The sequence below is a fragment of the Ascidiella aspersa genome, chromosome 2 (assembly GCF_963924565.1).
Source record: "Ascidiella aspersa chromosome 2, kaAscAspe10.2, whole genome shotgun sequence".
In the NCBI taxonomy this organism is placed as follows: domain Eukaryota; kingdom Metazoa; phylum Chordata; class Ascidiacea; order Phlebobranchia; family Ascidiidae; genus Ascidiella; species Ascidiella aspersa.
In genome coordinates this window covers 23,302,307-23,319,292 of record NC_139448.1, presented here as the reverse complement: position 1 = coordinate 23,319,292, position 16,986 = coordinate 23,302,307, and the positions used below count along the sequence as shown (strand labels likewise).

General features: G+C 37.0%; 1 protein-coding gene across 1 annotated transcript; it reads left to right on the top strand.

Moving 5' to 3' along the window:
* Window positions 1-2,894: 2,894 nt before the first annotated feature.
* Window positions 2,895-16,538, top strand: LOC146164364 (Na(+)/citrate cotransporter-like). Its single transcript, XM_083381594.1, has 15 exons — window positions 2,895-3,074; window positions 5,510-5,775; window positions 7,702-7,840; window positions 8,311-8,376; window positions 8,455-8,493; window positions 8,562-8,603; window positions 9,641-9,682; window positions 9,891-10,030; window positions 10,107-10,229; window positions 10,621-10,725; window positions 11,038-11,237; window positions 12,563-12,681; window positions 12,898-13,059; window positions 14,749-14,886; window positions 15,016-16,538. The coding sequence occupies exons 1-15, from the start codon at window positions 2,970-2,972 to the stop codon at window positions 15,196-15,198; spliced, it is 1,869 nt and encodes a 622-aa protein (XP_083237720.1). The 5' UTR covers window positions 2,895-2,969; the 3' UTR covers window positions 15,199-16,538.
* The last annotated feature ends 448 nt before the right edge of the window (window positions 16,539-16,986 follow it).

Genomic DNA, 16,986 nt, shown 5'->3' with positions numbered 1-16,986 from the left:
GTACTCTTCAGAAAAACATTAAAATTTCGCGGAACACCATCTGCTGTTCAGCAATAACTTATTGCTTTGCAAAATTTGCCCAAAGAGCGCATCTAATTTCACCTGATAAACCCTACCATTGTGATATATTAACATTTCCATTGTTTTGAGTTTGTATTACTCCATAAAAATAAATAGATACTTGGTTGTTTTTTTGAACACAAGAACCGTGCGTAAACTAACAAAGCAATATTATAGGTGTGTAAATGCTAGTCGTTAGTTTCTACACGAATACCGAAGTTATGCCCCTTAAATTAAACACGTAAAACTTGTAATTGCATGTAGGAATTTTAGAACAATTTTAGAACAAGCGCTGGCAAGGTTAGCGGCGGCCTGGTAAGTTTCGCGGCGCCCTGACAAGTTTCGCGGCGCGCTGGCAAGTTTCGCGGCGCCCTGACAAGTTTCGCTGCGCCCTGGCAAGTTTCGCGGCGCCCTGGCAAGTTTCGCTGCGGCCTGGCAGGTTTCGCGGCGCCCTGGCAAGTTTAGCGGCGCCCTGGGAAGTTTCGCTGCGGCCTGGCGAGTTTCGCGGCGCCCTGGCAAGTTTAGCGGCGCCCTGGCAAGTTTCGCTGCGCGCTGGCAAGTTTAGCGGCGCCCTGACAAGTTTCGCGGCGCGTTGGCAAGTTTAGCTGCGCCCTAGCAAGTTTAGCTGCGCCCTGGCAAGTTTCGCGGCGCCCTAGCAAGTTTCGCGGCGCGCTGGCAAGTTTAGCTGCGCCCTGGCAAGTTTCGCGGCGCCCTGGCAAGTTTCGCGGCGCGCTGGCAAGTTTCGCGGCGCCCTGGCAAGTTTCGCGGCGCGCTGGCAAGTTTCGCTGCGCCCTGGCAAGTTTCGGAAATCGACACATTTAACCAGAGTCGGACTCGAGTTGTTTTTAACTGACTCCGCAGCGCTAGTTTTGATTGGTTTAAAAAAAATTAAAGAAAATTTATGAATTCATGGACATTCGTGATAAGGGAAGGCTTAACAAACGTAAAAGGTGGAACAGGGAGGGCTTAAAAGGCAATGTGTCATCAAAAAATGACAATCAAAACAACTAAATTGAAAGGAATATTAAATCGTGATAAAGTACAGAATTAGTCTCGAAAGAATACACTGCTCTTGATACTATAATTAACGGCGACCGTTCAAATAAACCGAAGTATTACTAAATTAAATGTAACTAATGTACTAGCTAAACAGTGGTCGGCAAACTTTTTGTCGCGGCCCAAAGCACTCTTTTCAGGGATATTGAAGGCCCACTACATAAAACACTACGAAAACAGTGGCGGATTTAAGATATTTGTTACACGGCGAACATACTGCTATATCATCATGTAAAACTAAGCATAAAACGAAAAATATACACGCGAAGCGCGAAAATTTTTTCAATTACATATATACCGTAGTTAAAGTTGGCAAAAATTATAGTTCGAACGGCACTCAGGAGTCTGGACCACATTTGGCACGTGAGCCTTTCCAAGATGTTCCAATTTAAAAGTCCCATGTCACACCAACTTAAAATAAATAAAATAACGTGCAATGAATGTGCGGCTATCACGCGGCCCACAACTACATGATAACAGTAAACTATTCAAAGTGACTCGCGGCCCACTAAAAATGGCTCTGCGGCCCACATTTGGGCCGCGGCCCACAGTTAGCCGACCACTGGGCTAGTAGAAAATATCGTTTGGATGGAGTATGGTCCGTACAACAATATACGGTTAAAATATTTTGAAAAATTAAATGAAGATAACAAAATCTTCGGGCTCTGTAAATCGGAATATTATTTTTTTTCCCATATAACATTATTGTTAGGGGTTAAAAAACCATTTATTCCATCAAACGGTGTTATTAACTTTGTATATTTTTTACTTGTTGTTTTCGTTGCATGTTTATATTTTTATGTTGTATATTCAAATCCGACCTTTTATTGAAAACTGGAGCACAACCCTGCCTTATAGCACAACAAAAGTAAACAACACAACTAAAATCGCTGTACCGTAACATACCAGACGTTTGGAAGCCGTGAAGCAGCAAAGTTCGATGGAGATAGCCTTGAACATTTCACAATAAACCATGTATTTATATAATCTTGCAAGGCGTACATATTAAAAGACAATGGGGAGAAAACTTGAAGAGGTATCGTTCTTAGTAAAATAGCTCAACTAACAAAAATGTATACCTAGGTTTTATTCAATAAAACAATGTATACCTGTTTTTTATTTCATTAAACAATGTATACCTGTGTAATATTTTCTATTAAAAGTGTATTCATTTATTATAGTTAAGTAGTAATTGTTTGTTTTCCTAACCTCCTACAAATAAACCCGTTTTTGCAGCAAGAAATTTATAAAGAATTTACTAGAAAAGTCCTAAGCGTAGCGTCTTTAAAATACCAATTTTATAAATATGAGACATTGGAACACGCTTTTCCGCGTCGTTAAGTGTTTTCGCAATCCATAGAGAAGTAGCTTAATCACCCAAGGGTGTCGGCTACGATGGTATTGCATGTGTGCTATGTTACGCAACATTTAGTTTGAAAAGGGATTTTTTTGTTTATTCGCCATCAGAACTACGGACAAAATTTTATTGTTGATATTAGCGCTCCGCCACAGCAGGGTGCCGAGAGACCTTGCTAGATGAATCGCGCCTTCCCATAATAACATTTCTTCGCTCTCAGCTGCTATGTGTGCATATGCCTCTATTGTCGTTTTAAGAACTCCTGGTCTACTCTAAATCGCAAGAGTGAAGCAATGTGCCTTTCTTTTCATCACAAAAGAAAAAAGGAGTCGGCTGACGAACATTTCAAACTCCTTTAGTTTAGACTACATTTGAGAGAAAAATCCTCCAAAATCTATACTGTCAATATGTTTTTATGATTTGTAGTTAATATAGGCAAAATAAAAAAATATTTGAGTTAGAGTTTTGAAATAGAATTTTATTTCAAATCTAGAAAATGACTCCAAGTTGGTTGATACAAGTTTGGAAATACAAGATAACTTTGGTTATCGTGTTGTCACCTTTGCTGTTGTTGCCATTGCCTTTGGCTCTGCCAGGACCGGTAAGCCAAAATTGTACTAAATAACTTCAATATTAAAATGGACAACATGAAGCTCTTAACTGCTTAAATAATTAGTCTTTTGTGGAATTTTAATTAGAAATTTGACCGGACTTATCATGAATTAAACTGAGCGAAATATAGTTTAAGCTAAGTTGATTTTAAGAAAAAATTAATATTTTTTCATTGAAATTTTATTAATTACGTTATTATTATAAATTATTAATTTTGTTTAATCCTTTGTACCAGAAGCAATGTAAGAAAAAGTGTACCTTGAGATAAGAAATGGCATGCAACAAGTTAATGCATCCTAACCTTTTTACGCCGAGTTTAATTTTACTTTTTAACCTGTGCCATCACTGTACTTTTTTTACCCCCAAAACGGTACACCCAAAGTTATTTTTAGGTAAAAGATTGTCATAAAAACAATTGTTATTAGAAACACCTGTTTAACGCTTAATCGCGCGTATCTCGAAAAAAAACATATAGCCTACTACTACTACTGAGTCTTTTTGTTTTAAATTGGCAAACATTAAATAAAAAAGAATAAGCTACGCATAATTATGGCACATAAAAGGTTTGGAATAATGCTCAAAACAACGGCATTTATAGTATTATTGACCAGAAATTAGACTGTAGAGTTACGAGCCACATGACGAAAAAAAGGATAGAATTTTGTCTTTGGACTGATTAGATTGAAGTAAAACTGATAAAAGTACATCAAAAATCTCATTTGACGTCAATGTAGGGTCATAGTTCAAGTAATTTAAGAAACGTGTTGATCTCAAACAAACCGGTGTGCTATTATGCAATAAACCAAGTTTATCGCGCGAAACGCTAAAAATTGCGTCTAATTGGTTTCAGTTGGCGAAATGTTTACCTTAAAATACAGTGCAAAAGATGTTAGCCATACGCGGCCCACAACTACATGAGAACACTATACTATTAGCCACTAAAAATGGCTCTGTGCGGCCCACAGATTGCCGACCACTCCATTGGGTTGTTGGGTTTTTATTGGAAATTTTGGACAAAAACCCGGCGTCGCCCGAGTATTGACCAGTTTAATTCTATCCCAGTGTTGCCCAGGTTAAAGAAATATTTACCAGTTTAATCTAACTTCAAGTAAATACGTAATCCCGGAACCAAGCTGCATCAATCGTAAGAAAAATATGCTGTAAAAATAAAAAATTGCTTACTGTTTAAACTGTTTGAATAAACTCAATATTTTGCAACCTCTGCCTAAATTTTACGGTGAAGAAATACTGTTTACACTGTTAGAAAATCACTAATAAATTATTTTTGGAAAGGTTTGTTGTAGGATATCAATGTAAGTTTCCTGATGCCTAATCAATGTATTTTTAGGATACGACCCGTGTGGTAGCAGTATTTGTTCGACCTGTGGGATATTCAAGCAAACACGTAATTGCGGTACCGAACGGCAACCAACATAAGAAAAATCCGGAACCCGTTTACATTGCAAAATTGTTGTTGGTAAACCGCCGCAGGCGCCGCAATAAACGCGATATTTTGCCTAAACTTTTGCGTGGTTAAAAACACTGTAACAAGGTTAAATGGAGTAAAAGTTAAATAGGGTATTTATCAGTTTAAATCTGACTGTCAAAGGACTAGTGAGCGTTCTACCGGCGATTTAAATCAATTACAACTGCAATAGGTGCAAACAATTGCAAAATCTATTGAGTTTTTGCGTGGTTTAAACAAAATGAAACAATTTATTGTGCGGTTGGATCTTTATCACTATTGCATATTCATGTACTTGCATACTTGACCTTGTGTCAACTTTGCTGGCCCCGTAAATAGAATGATTATAAAAAATGAATCGTGACATCCTCGCCAGGGAGCTAAATAATGCGAAAATATATTTCTAAATGGCATAACAGTTTTACTTAGGCGTAAAGGTTGTACTACAATTTCGCAACACATATTTTACCACGTGATGTGTTTTTTTGAATTTCGCGGTGATCGGAGAACATGTAGCTTATTGTAAATCAAAAAAGGCGCTGGTTGTCCCTTGACATTTTGCGACTGATTGCGTTTAAAATTCCACAACAAGAATAAAAGCGCTGCAATAAACGCAATATTTACAATAAGCTTTGGCCTAAATTATACTATCAAAATATTCCCGGGTAAGTTTCTTATACAATATCCGTTTATTTCCTAATGACTAATCAAATTATTTTATGGATACGACCAGTGTGGTAGCAGTATTTGATCGACTTGTGTGATATCCAAGCGAAGACATAATCCCGGTACCAAACAGCGTCTAACGTAGGAGAAATACTTAACCCGTTTAAAAGTGAAACTTGCCTATACTGGTAAACCGCCGCAATAATACCTGCCACTAAAACAAAGTTTGGAAAGATTGAACGTGTAAAGACTGAAATGCATATGTCTATGATAAAATAGTATATATTTGTAAGGAATCATCATGTGGTTATGTGATCATCCTGATGGCTATTTACTGGATCAGCGAAGCTGTGCCCCTGGCCGTTACAGCTTTCCTTCCACTCATCCTCTTTCCGTTGATGGGAGTGATGACGTCAAAAACTATTAGCATAGCTTACTTCCCGGACACGATTTGGCTTTTCATCGGAGGTTTAATTATTGCAGTGGCCGTAGAAGACTCGGGCTTTCACAGAAGGATAGCCCTACGAGTGCTACTCCTTTTCGGCACCAAACCTGGATGGTAGTATGATTTGTGTTGTACATTTACTTTGAAGACGCTTCTTAATTTGGCGACTAGGGCTGAAATATCTTATATATGCATTAGCCGCTCCATTTATTCATCCTTGATGAGTTAATTGCAGTAGGACACAATGCAAAACCATCTAAATCCAAACATATTGTGTAAACGAACCCGTTACGTTATGTGGGCTCTTAATCACTATTGCGCATTACGTTTGTAACTTTGTTAGTCTCGTGTTACAGCCGATCATTTAAAAAAAAAAGGAATGTGGCAACTAACACGTAACAAAAAACATATTACAGTTAGCGTGAAATTTTCGGCAGTTCGCCAAATAGTGCAAAACTTTTTTTTTAAATGGCATTTGATTTCTACTTATGCCTTAACGTTGAGCTGCACGTTCGGTAAATGTAAATTCCAAAACAAGTTATCGGTTTACTTTTGGCATTTCTCGGTGATCGGAAAACATAAACAAAAAAGTCGGTGGTCGTTCCTTGACTGTTTGCCACTGATTTCAAATGCTGATTTGTGTCTAAATCGATTAGCTAAATGCTTCCCCACAATAAGAGTAGTTAACACCTTATGGATACGGAGTTCGTGTGGAAGCGTCATTTAATCCACAGGGGTGGTATGTCCCATTTAGATGTTCTGTTCATTGCTAGAGATAAGGCGGAGAAAGCTGAAGTGAAAACCGGTTTCTTTCCTGACGGCACATCCCACCATAAATGGCTTCGCTCGAACGTTTAAACTAGTATGTCCTGGGTGATCAATAGGCTATCCAACTGGGAAAAAATGTGTTGTCGCGGAATAACGACAGCTTAGCATAACCCCACTGAGTTCTGTGTAGCCGCCACAGAGAGTGGCAAGATCGCGGCCGGTTACTAACCGACCAATAGTTTACTATGTCGCGGGTCTTATTACTTTCAGTGGGTTTTTTGTTGTCTGTGCTGAAAAGATAATACGAGCTAAGTCAAGCCAAAGGGTAGTGGCTTTTCAGATTTTTTTTTTATGTTTTTCAGTATTTTTATGTTTTCAGTGACCACGGAAATCTATGTAACAGTGGTTAAAGTCGAAATCTAATGTTTTTTCTACATTTCGTTTCACCAGGCCTAAACTCAAACTGTTTTGCCGGTCCACAACATTTCGATTGGTTAAAAAAGCTACGTTGTGTCTTTTATGATTTGGGAACAGGAATGCATAATATTAAATATCACGCCAGCTGCTTCCAAACGAGTTGTATCTCAATCGCGTGCATTGCTTAGATGTAAAGGGCTGAGATCGAACTTTCGGATACCTAGAACGTTGCGATCACTGCCTTATCTGCCTTATTCGAATGTTCCGTTACATCCCTGCGCAGCATGTGATATTTTTTTTTAAAAACATGTCTAATAAAATTGTAAAACAGAAAAAGGCATTTAGCGTGGTTAAACAAAATGTAAATAAATTTGTAACGTTTTTTCCAAATGTATATGTTTATAACTGGAAAAAAGGATGTTAAATACAACGTAAAACTTATACGACTCGTGTGGAAGCGACAGTTATTTCGAGTGGGTTAAAGTTTATTAGAAGTACTATTTAACGAAGAATACGCGATCTAATTTAAGAATTAAATTCCACCGATTTTATTATGATAGGTACCTATTTTAGTTATACCAAACACCACTTAACGTTGCTAAAGCCGCATGTATTGCTGATTATTTTAAAAAACGATAAAATCTTATGATGCCCTTGTTGAAGTTGCTCACGATTTTTGTTTTATGGCGACATAATTACGTGATTGAACAGATATCCAACATGCCCCCTCTTCTTATGTTTTGTTTAGAATTAAAAATGTTGCACCACTTGAGCACTGTACCATGTTTCTCTTCTATAATCTAGTGATTCATAAAGCTTAAGTATAACGGCTCATAAAAGGTATTGTGTTTACAGTTTGATGTTCAGCTTCATGGTTACAACTTACATATTGTCAATGTGGATAAGTAACACTGCGACTACTGCGATGATGCTGCCAATCGTGGAAGCGGTTTTCCATGAACTTAAAGCGGACGAAAAGCGAAAACTACAAAATGTAATAATACAAAAATGTTTCGCGATATTTACTTGATAGAATTCAAAGCAAATAAAGTATGAGGCCTTGACTACCATTGGGCAAGTTTTGTAACATGGGATGCTTTTGCTGCCTGCTGGTAATTAGTTACGAGAGTTACACACATATATTCGAAAAGTATCTGAGCAAGAATATTATTAAATGGTTTTAGCAAACATTTACCCGAACTACAAACGATCTCGGGGATTTTAAAGTACCGAATAAAAACTTCCACTTCGGTTCGATAATAATAGTTTTGAACCAGTTTATAAAAGCCTTTTCTGGTCTTTAAAACAAACCATATGCTAAATTTAAAACTGTGAAATTTTTTTATGTTTAATTTAAAATAAGTAAAACTTTTGGCCTGCGGTCTTGTCTTAAACTAATCTAGTTTTCTTGTTTTTTGTCTTTCAATTTATACATTATAAATCCAATTGAAAAATTCAACGCAGACCAATGCATTCAAAGGAGCTTATGACAATAAACATGCCAACATTTTAGAAGATGAGAACAGCGAGGTGAGATCATAGTTCAACGCAATGGTTCATAATACAATATAATCCAAATATAATACTTAAAATAATTTTTTTTTTCAGAAAATCAAAGAACAAGATATTGAAGTTGTGGTGACGATGGTAATATTAATTATGTTTTTATTGTCGTCCTAAACAGGCTATATCTAAACAGATTTTCTCCATTTAAGGACGAGGGAAATGTCAGAAAACAAGACAACGCCAACAGAGAGGTAACATTTGTGTCACAAATAAATATGGTAAAGAGCGTACATATTTAGGACTCTTGTCTATGGACCGCCAAGCGTTTTAAATAAATCTGGAAGTGTAAAGCAAAGTTTTGTGCTACTTGCATGATTGATTAACAAACTGGATACTATGGCACGAAGAACCTTATTTTTTTTAAAGCCCTGAACTTTACGATAATTGTTCTAAAGTTCAAATTTGTTTTAAATTTCGATTTCTAAAACTATGTGTGCGTGATCAAGGGCGGATCGAGGGCTTTAAGTAAATTTTATATTCCTTTGAAGACGTTTAACCTTGTTTTTAAGGAAAACGTTACAGTAAAACTTCATTCTTTTCGAGCTACGCGCAAATGTTTACTATTTCTATAAATACGGACACCATCGCATTGAAAAACGATAATTTGACAAAAAAGCATTTTTGTTGAACCTTGCCCATTTTCTAGTTACACTGCCTCAAAAACTTGGATCTCTCTCATTAACGCATCTCTTCCAAGTTAGTCTATCAATACATTTTTTGCGCTATGGGTGAATCTATAACTCACTTGCAATATCGCAATAGTATCAAATAGTAAAACGTCTCTAATTACTCGCTTTTGAACTTTGCGTGAACTTTTGACGTGGTTTCTGTAAAATTGCGGGGTCAATGGCCCTCATAACTTATTTGCGAAATCACCTTGACAAATGCCATTATATCGAGTCATGTAAGAATACTGATCATATTCTCAAGGTGTCACGTTCTCTTTTCAGTTAAACATTTTGTCAATTTAAACTTAATGAACGCAAATTTCATTGCTCAGCGGGATGGTTTTGTCACAATCTCCTGTAAAATTTGAATATTAATTTTAAGCACTTTTCTGCACAAGTTCGACCGGCAATTGAAAGTTTCTTAACGTTACATGTAGCCTACCATTAAATCACGCTGTGACGAATTTTGTGACATTATCACCCCTTTCATAAACAACAATCTTGGATCCGCTTTCAAAATCTTGAACAGGCTTTAGCTAAACATATATTATCTGCTTAAGGTTGAGGAAAATGACGGAAAACAAGACAACGCCAACAGCGAGGTAGTATTTGTGTCACAAATACATATGTTACATTTAAAAAAAAAACTGTAAAGACTCTAAAACTGTAAAGTCCAATTTTTTTGAGGAATTTTGTTTGCATTTCTTTACACGTTCGTCAAAAGAACTTCTGTTGCAATTTGTTTTGAATTTCTTATTCTGTTTACTGGCCTATTAATTATGGGTGTTATTGTTTGTCAAACGAAACAAGGAGGAAGAAAAGCTCAACATAAAGATGGATGGCATTATCAAAGGGATAACTATTTGTGTTCCATACGCAGCAAGTATAGGAGGAACTGCCACCTTGACAGGAACAGCGCCTAATCTTGTTTTAGCTGGACAATTTGAAGTGTAAGTATTTTTTTTACTGCTATCAGGCCAACGGTAACCGGAAGATAATATCACATCAACTAATTTATGTTGTTAGGTTATTCCCTAATTCAACTCAACAGTTGTCATTTGGAGGATGGTTTGCTTATGCCTTTCCGGGATCCTTGATGACACTTCTTCTTAGTTATCTGTGGTTGAGGTGGCTGTTTCTAGGTTTCAAGTAAGTACTAATAAAAATAAAACAGACCTTGATCCCATTTTCGGACAAAATTTGTTTACAAAAAAAGATTGTTAAACTATAAATAGGCTACGGTGGATATTTAGCAATCCACATATAGGGGTGCCATATAATTCACTCACAATATATGGTTGGAAAAAATCGAACAAATGTTATTCCGCCTTCACAATTTACAGTGTGCGGCCATACCAGTTTCAAAATTCGGTACTGAGAATGCGCACGTCGGACTCTCGGGTAGTTTTACATGGTCTTACTCGAGTCCCGAGTCCGACTCCAGCTAAACAACCCGATTCCGTCGAGTCTCGAGTCCGACTCCGATTTCGCAGCCCTGGTTTGAAGTTCCTTAATTTAATTTGCTTCATGTCGGTAACAGTATAAAGTCGTTGGCTGCATGCACCAGCGGCTGCATCAAAACAGAAGGAGAGAAAAACGCTCAAAGGGTGCTAGAAAAGGAATACCAGAAGCTTGGGCCTATGAGGTTTGAAGCCAGTGGCGCAAAACTATATATGTTAAACGCTTTTAACAATTTTCATCCTGGATGTTTAATTTATATATTTTCGTATATTAAAAGCATTTGTAAATGTAACAGTAACAGTTATCCTTTTGAATATATAGCTCAATATATTCTGAATTTGAGTTTTTGCCTGTTTTGTGCTATGAACCCCAATTTGGGTATTTTTATCTTGAGATGCATTGTGATATTTTGCGCTTGTTTAACTATTTTTGTTTGAAATATTGAGTTTACTTCTCGCAATATTATTTCAATAGTTACCCGAACAACTCTTTCTAGATGGGCAGAGGGAACAGTTCTAGTTTTGTTCGTATCTACTGCCCTCTTGTGGTTTTTCCGCAATCCTGGATATATTGACGGCTGGCAGGTTATCTTCAAGGCCGGTTACGTGTCAGACGGAACTGTTGCCATGACAATGGCATTCCTCCTTTTCATTCTTCCAAACGAGCGTCCGGAGTTTCTGTGCAATTCAAATACTGGTGAGATGGAAATAAATATAGTAGGCTAACCTCAATTTAATTCAATATTATGCTAAGGCAACGTTTCTCAACCGAGGCCCGAAGCCCCCCAGCAGGGGAGCCGTCATCACGGTTTCACAAGCTTTTCTTATTTAAATTATTCAAATATTTCGTTTTTATAATGACTTTAGAGACCTCCATTATGACTATGTGAAGCTTTATTTCAATTCGTGAGCAAGAAAGAGGCACAAAGTGTTGAGATCCCAGGATAAGGGGCCACCACTCATGGAAGGTTGAGAACCACTGGGCTAAAGCAATATCAGTTTAGGTTTACTTAATTATTTCAATATAATACGTAATTTTATTATGAGAATATTTCGTAACGTTTACAAAAAACGCATGCGGCTCTTACATTCTTGCTGTATTTCAGATTTTTAAGAATGTGTCGATTTCGTTTTTTTTGCCTTTCACGCTTTCCGCAAATCTTGTTTGCCATTTTGTAGGATGTTTAGTCTTGTTAAGAGGGAAGCATTTCAGCACAACTCAATTTCAATAGTTAAAAATTAACACAACAGTTAACATAAATATAATAAAGTCCCTATTCAATTTACAAATTGTGCCAATTTTTAACAATATATACAAGGGTTGGCCAAACCGTAGGTCGCGAGTCGCATGTATCCCCTGAAGCAGTTTTATGCGGCTTCTATAAAACCAGGTTGTATTTGAGTTTTTAAGGATGGTTTTCCACAAAATTTCGTGTATCAATTCTCATGTGCTAATTTTTTTGGCCTATTTTAACTACTCTAGGCAAATTTACTGCTTACAGGATGTTTTTTGTTGCAAATTTTCTGTGACTATAGGGGGCCAGAGCCGTTTGCATCAGTGCCGTAATTGTAACACCTTTTAAAATAAGATAAAGACACACTATGTATTTTTGCGCTTCATGGTTTCTGTACAAAAATACAGCAGTGGAGTAGTTGACTGTTACAAGCTATATTATTTAATCTGTGGTCAGCAAACTGTGGACCGCGAACGAAAGTCTAATTTTTTTTATTTGCGTCATGCATTATGTATCCCCTTAAATGAAGTTATAAGATACGCAAATTTTTGTTTGTGCTACCGTCGATTAACTGGATTTCCGCTGCATTTTCCGCTGCGCACGAAGTCGCTCGAAAACAACAGGGATTTTTAAGATTAATCGTTTTCTGGAATAACTTTACGTCATGCTAAACTTTTCCATGCCAGCAGTAAAGCCGATGGTATACACGAATAAACTAAAAAACAAAAGTATTTGTTACTATACGATACATTTAATTACTGTTTGAAATACAATTTCATTTTTAAAGAAAAAAAATATAAAGAACCAGTTAAAGCAATCCTCGACTGGCCAACATTACACCGCATGTTTCCCTGGAGCGTCGCTTTTTTGTTGGCTGGAGGCTTTGGGCTTGCAAAAGGCGCTGTCGTAAGTGTACATACTTTGGTATAAAAACAGTAAAAATTCGACAACCAGAAAAAGGGGTGTGTTTATTGAACATTATCCGCTTCACCTAACATATAACGTATATGCTGATTCGCTATGAGTAACCCAACTAGGAGTCCCGACTTATTTAATATATTTCGCAACATTATATGCACAACCTAAATGTTATACAGAGGCGTTTATTTTTTGGCCGTTAAGGTTTCTGGATTCTCTGCTTGGATGGGCAAACAATTGACGTTTCTGAACGGGATTGACGCCTGGGTAATATGCCTAGTCATCACCATTGTGGTTTGCTTATTCACCGAATGCTCCAGCAACACGGCAACCGCATCACTGTTTGTTCCCATACTGGCGCAACTGGTAAATGGTATAAACTTGACAGTTGTGTACTACCTTAGTTTTATTTTGTTTAAATGCTATAACAGTTTCATTTTGTATTTGGACAAATCACTGAAAACAGTGCATTTTCACTACTTGGATATGCAGTAAAGATGGAAATCATCTAGTATCCGTTATCTCAGTTGTTAAAATCCAGGAAAGGAGATTCCTTAAAGTGTAGCCTTGTATCTATGAATGTATTTGGCTGAGCTTGGCTGCCAGACGAACGCCACTCCGCATAGCAAGACAAAAAAACGGAGAACTAGAAAAAAACTGCATTTCTCAAGCGAGCGGCTCGCAATACTCCACATAGAATGATTTTCCTTGGTAGTATGTGTGGCGATCTTTAACGTTAATACCTCACAACGCCAGTGCAGCGACAGAAAGTTACCTTGCAAGTAAGCTATTATCCCGCGATATATATACTTTCAGTGCTAATAAACTGTCTTACATGTATTTTAGCGATGTTGCCCTGGGATGATTCAATATAAAAATAAATTGTTATAAAGGCCTAATTTAGCTTCGACAGACCCGGGAGTTTTGTCTGCGTACCGTATTTAATAAAAGGGAAAATGGTTGCCAAAAAAGTATACACCTCACATTAGGAAAAGCTTATTATGACCCGAGTACTGGTAAAATGCTTTTGTAAAATACAAAAAAAAAACACGAAAGGCACCATTTTATTCTAGACTAGACGAATTCCTAAGCGTAGCCGCGGTAAATATATAAGGAAGTTGCAGGTTTAATGCTATTTTGCTTAAACTTGGAATAAAATTTACTTGGACTATACTGGCCCTGTCCAGGCTACGTTAAGAAATTACTCTTGGAAGCAAAACGATATTTTATGTGGTTACACGAAATGTAAGAATAAAGCTCTGATTCTTGATTATTATTACGTTATGTTGTACCATTCCCGTTTAACTAGGTTTGCTGAAGCCTTGAGTTAAACACTGATTGTAATAACTTATAGAATCACTACAGCCATATTGCAAACACGGATTTGCGCACACAGAAACAAGTCTAAAATCAGTGTCTGGGTCCCATAGCTTAAATTGTCACATAAAAGGCGTAAGGAAAATACAATTGCGAAGAGGGATAATTTTTTGTATTTACCTAAGTTGGCCAAAGTTGTAATTTTAATAGAGCCCTTATGCTACGAAAAAGTTAAATAAAACATACGCGCTGAGCACCAAGTTATTTTTTAGTTAGGCTTGGTAAAGTTAACCAAACAATATACACAGTAGATCTCCATCAACACCATCGATTTTTTCGTGCGGAACGATTTACCCTCAGTTGGATATTTGCGCAACGTTTGAGAATAGGTGATGTTTTTAAGATTAGTTTTACGAGTTCACGGTATGGCGCAATTTTGTTACGTCATCCCTAATCAATTGTGCCAAAATCATATTTGATAAAAATAATCATACCGAGCAAAATTCAATATTTTGGTAAACCCACCAGAATAATTTTGCTTTTATAAATAAAATAACCTACGTAAATCAAGTCAGCCTACAATTTGCATTTTGCCATTTTTTCAAACAAAAAAAGAAATTTCGTTTTTTTTTCTTTTGCACACTAATTTAATCAACGTAAATTGAGTAGAAAGTCACTCTTGGTGATTTCCTTAAGTTACTTGTTAAATGTTAACTTCTATTGCATTCTACTCTTTAGGCTCAGATACTTCAGATTCACCCGCTTTACCTACTCATAGCTCCAGTGATCGCGTCTTCAATGGCATTTATGTTGCCTGTAGCAACACCACCTAATGCCATCGCATTTTCTTATGGACACCTGCGAGTTTACGACTTGGTGAGAATTATTTTTGCAAAAATTGTTTTAGACTGGTAGAAAAAGTAATTTGACAACTTTAGGAGTAATGGAAATATTGGAGCCACGGGTCTCATAACTAAATAGTAAAAAATGCTATAATTTATGTAGATTAAAGCAGGTTGGATGATTAACCTGATTGGCATTGTGGTCATCACTTTCTTCATCAACACTTACGGAAAAGCGTTTTTCGGCCTCGATGATTTTCCCGCCTGGGCTGCTATAGCAGAAACTGTGGCGCCAACATCTGCTACAAACACAACTTTGCGACTTCAAACCACGCCCACTCCATAAAAAAATAGGCTGTCACTTTCCAATGTTGCTAAAATTTTTTGAAAAATGATTGTAGGCCTATAGCGTTACAATAGGTAATCATTTTAACTTTATGTTTTATATCAACAGGAACAAGTGTAGAGCAAACTGCATCCTAAATATCACGACACTCATGTAATTTACAATCACGAAACGGTTTCAGTGAGGGGCTTAACTATTCATAAATGTTAATACTTTGTAAGCGTTGTGTATAAAGCTTCCCGACAGCCTTCTTCGGTTGCGTATCGCTCAGTCACCTAGCCATAATATAAATATAAGTCATTATTGGGGCAGTTGGCAATATCGAATCGTTTTGGCCGGATGTTGCCAGGATGAAAAATCACGATATTTCGCCTATGTAGTTGTAAATATGATTTTTTTTTAATTGCTTTCTTTCAAGATAGAGGCAAAAGCAGCGTGTAAAATTCTTGTTCAATTCCGCAAACTCCGCCAAGTGAACTAAACTTGACTTCCGGGTAGCGTCGGCTGCACGCGTTCCATGCTGCCATGCACCACGTTTTAAAAGGTGTACATGTGGGCTCTGACACAAAAAAGTTAACAAAGCTTGCATTAAATAAGGGTGGTTAACTTGTCAATTTCGAGCAAATAAACGCATTTTTCGTGCTTCGCGCGATTAAGCTACGTTTTGCGCATACAAAAATAAGTGTTTTTAAGTTTTTATTTTTATGACATTATTCCTAGAAGCTTGGATTTCACCCCCGCAATCCTGGATCTCCTCCTGGTCTTCAGTAGCCTAGTGCGCTTTTTTTTAGTAGCGTGCTTATTTTTTTGAGTAGCGTGCTTATTTTTTGGTTTGAGCAGATGGTAACCCTGGTTATAAGGTATAAAAATCAATTCCACATAATCGTTTGGTTAAGTCGGGTTATAATTAGTGCTACTTACAGATAACACGGTGCAAGAACATTTTGTTGCAGGGGGAAATTTGGTAGGAAAAGTAAGAAAAAGGCCATACGTTTTCTAGTGTCTATACCAGTAGTTCTCAACCGGGGGTCCGCGGACCCCTGGGGGTCCGCAAAACGTTTTCAGTGGGTCCATAAAAACTTATAAATATATCATTATTCAATTAACGCTAGGAAATAACTAACGCTTGGTAACATGCAGTGTTCCCTCTAAGGTGCGCAACTGCGCAATTGTACAGCCACACCAGACAAATTGCGCAGTAAAATTTGCCTTTGCGCACTTAAATCATTCTCATACTAAAACCAAAAATCTTCACTTTTTTAAGTTTGAGCATTTCGCATTTGGCTATCTTTTTATTGATGTTTGTAGCTAAAAGCAAGTAAAAAATTTCACATTGACGATTTGTGTCAAATTCGCATTGACGATTGTGACGTAATAAATTACTTTGTCTAATCGGTTTTCAACATCCATGCTGTGTATGTTTTTTATCTCACGTAGAATTAAATGTCTTCTCAGGAAAATCAAGAAAAAAATAGTTTAGAAAAGAGCTGAACATAGCAGTGCAGTGTTTGACAATAATTCGGGATCTTGAAACCGAAATTTATTTTCAGGACGTAAATTTTTAACACAACTACAGTTTTTACGCGATTTAGGTGCAGATACAGCTGTGGGGTCAATAATGGCGCCCTCACAAATTGACAAAATCATCTTGATAAATGCAAATGAGCGGATAGTTTGTGATTCTTGATTGTTCGAGAAAAGCATCACGCATTATGTTTGTAAAATTAAACCTTTTGTCAATTTAATCCAAGTATTCGGATTTTTTTTCGCGCGTCCGCATTGTTTGCC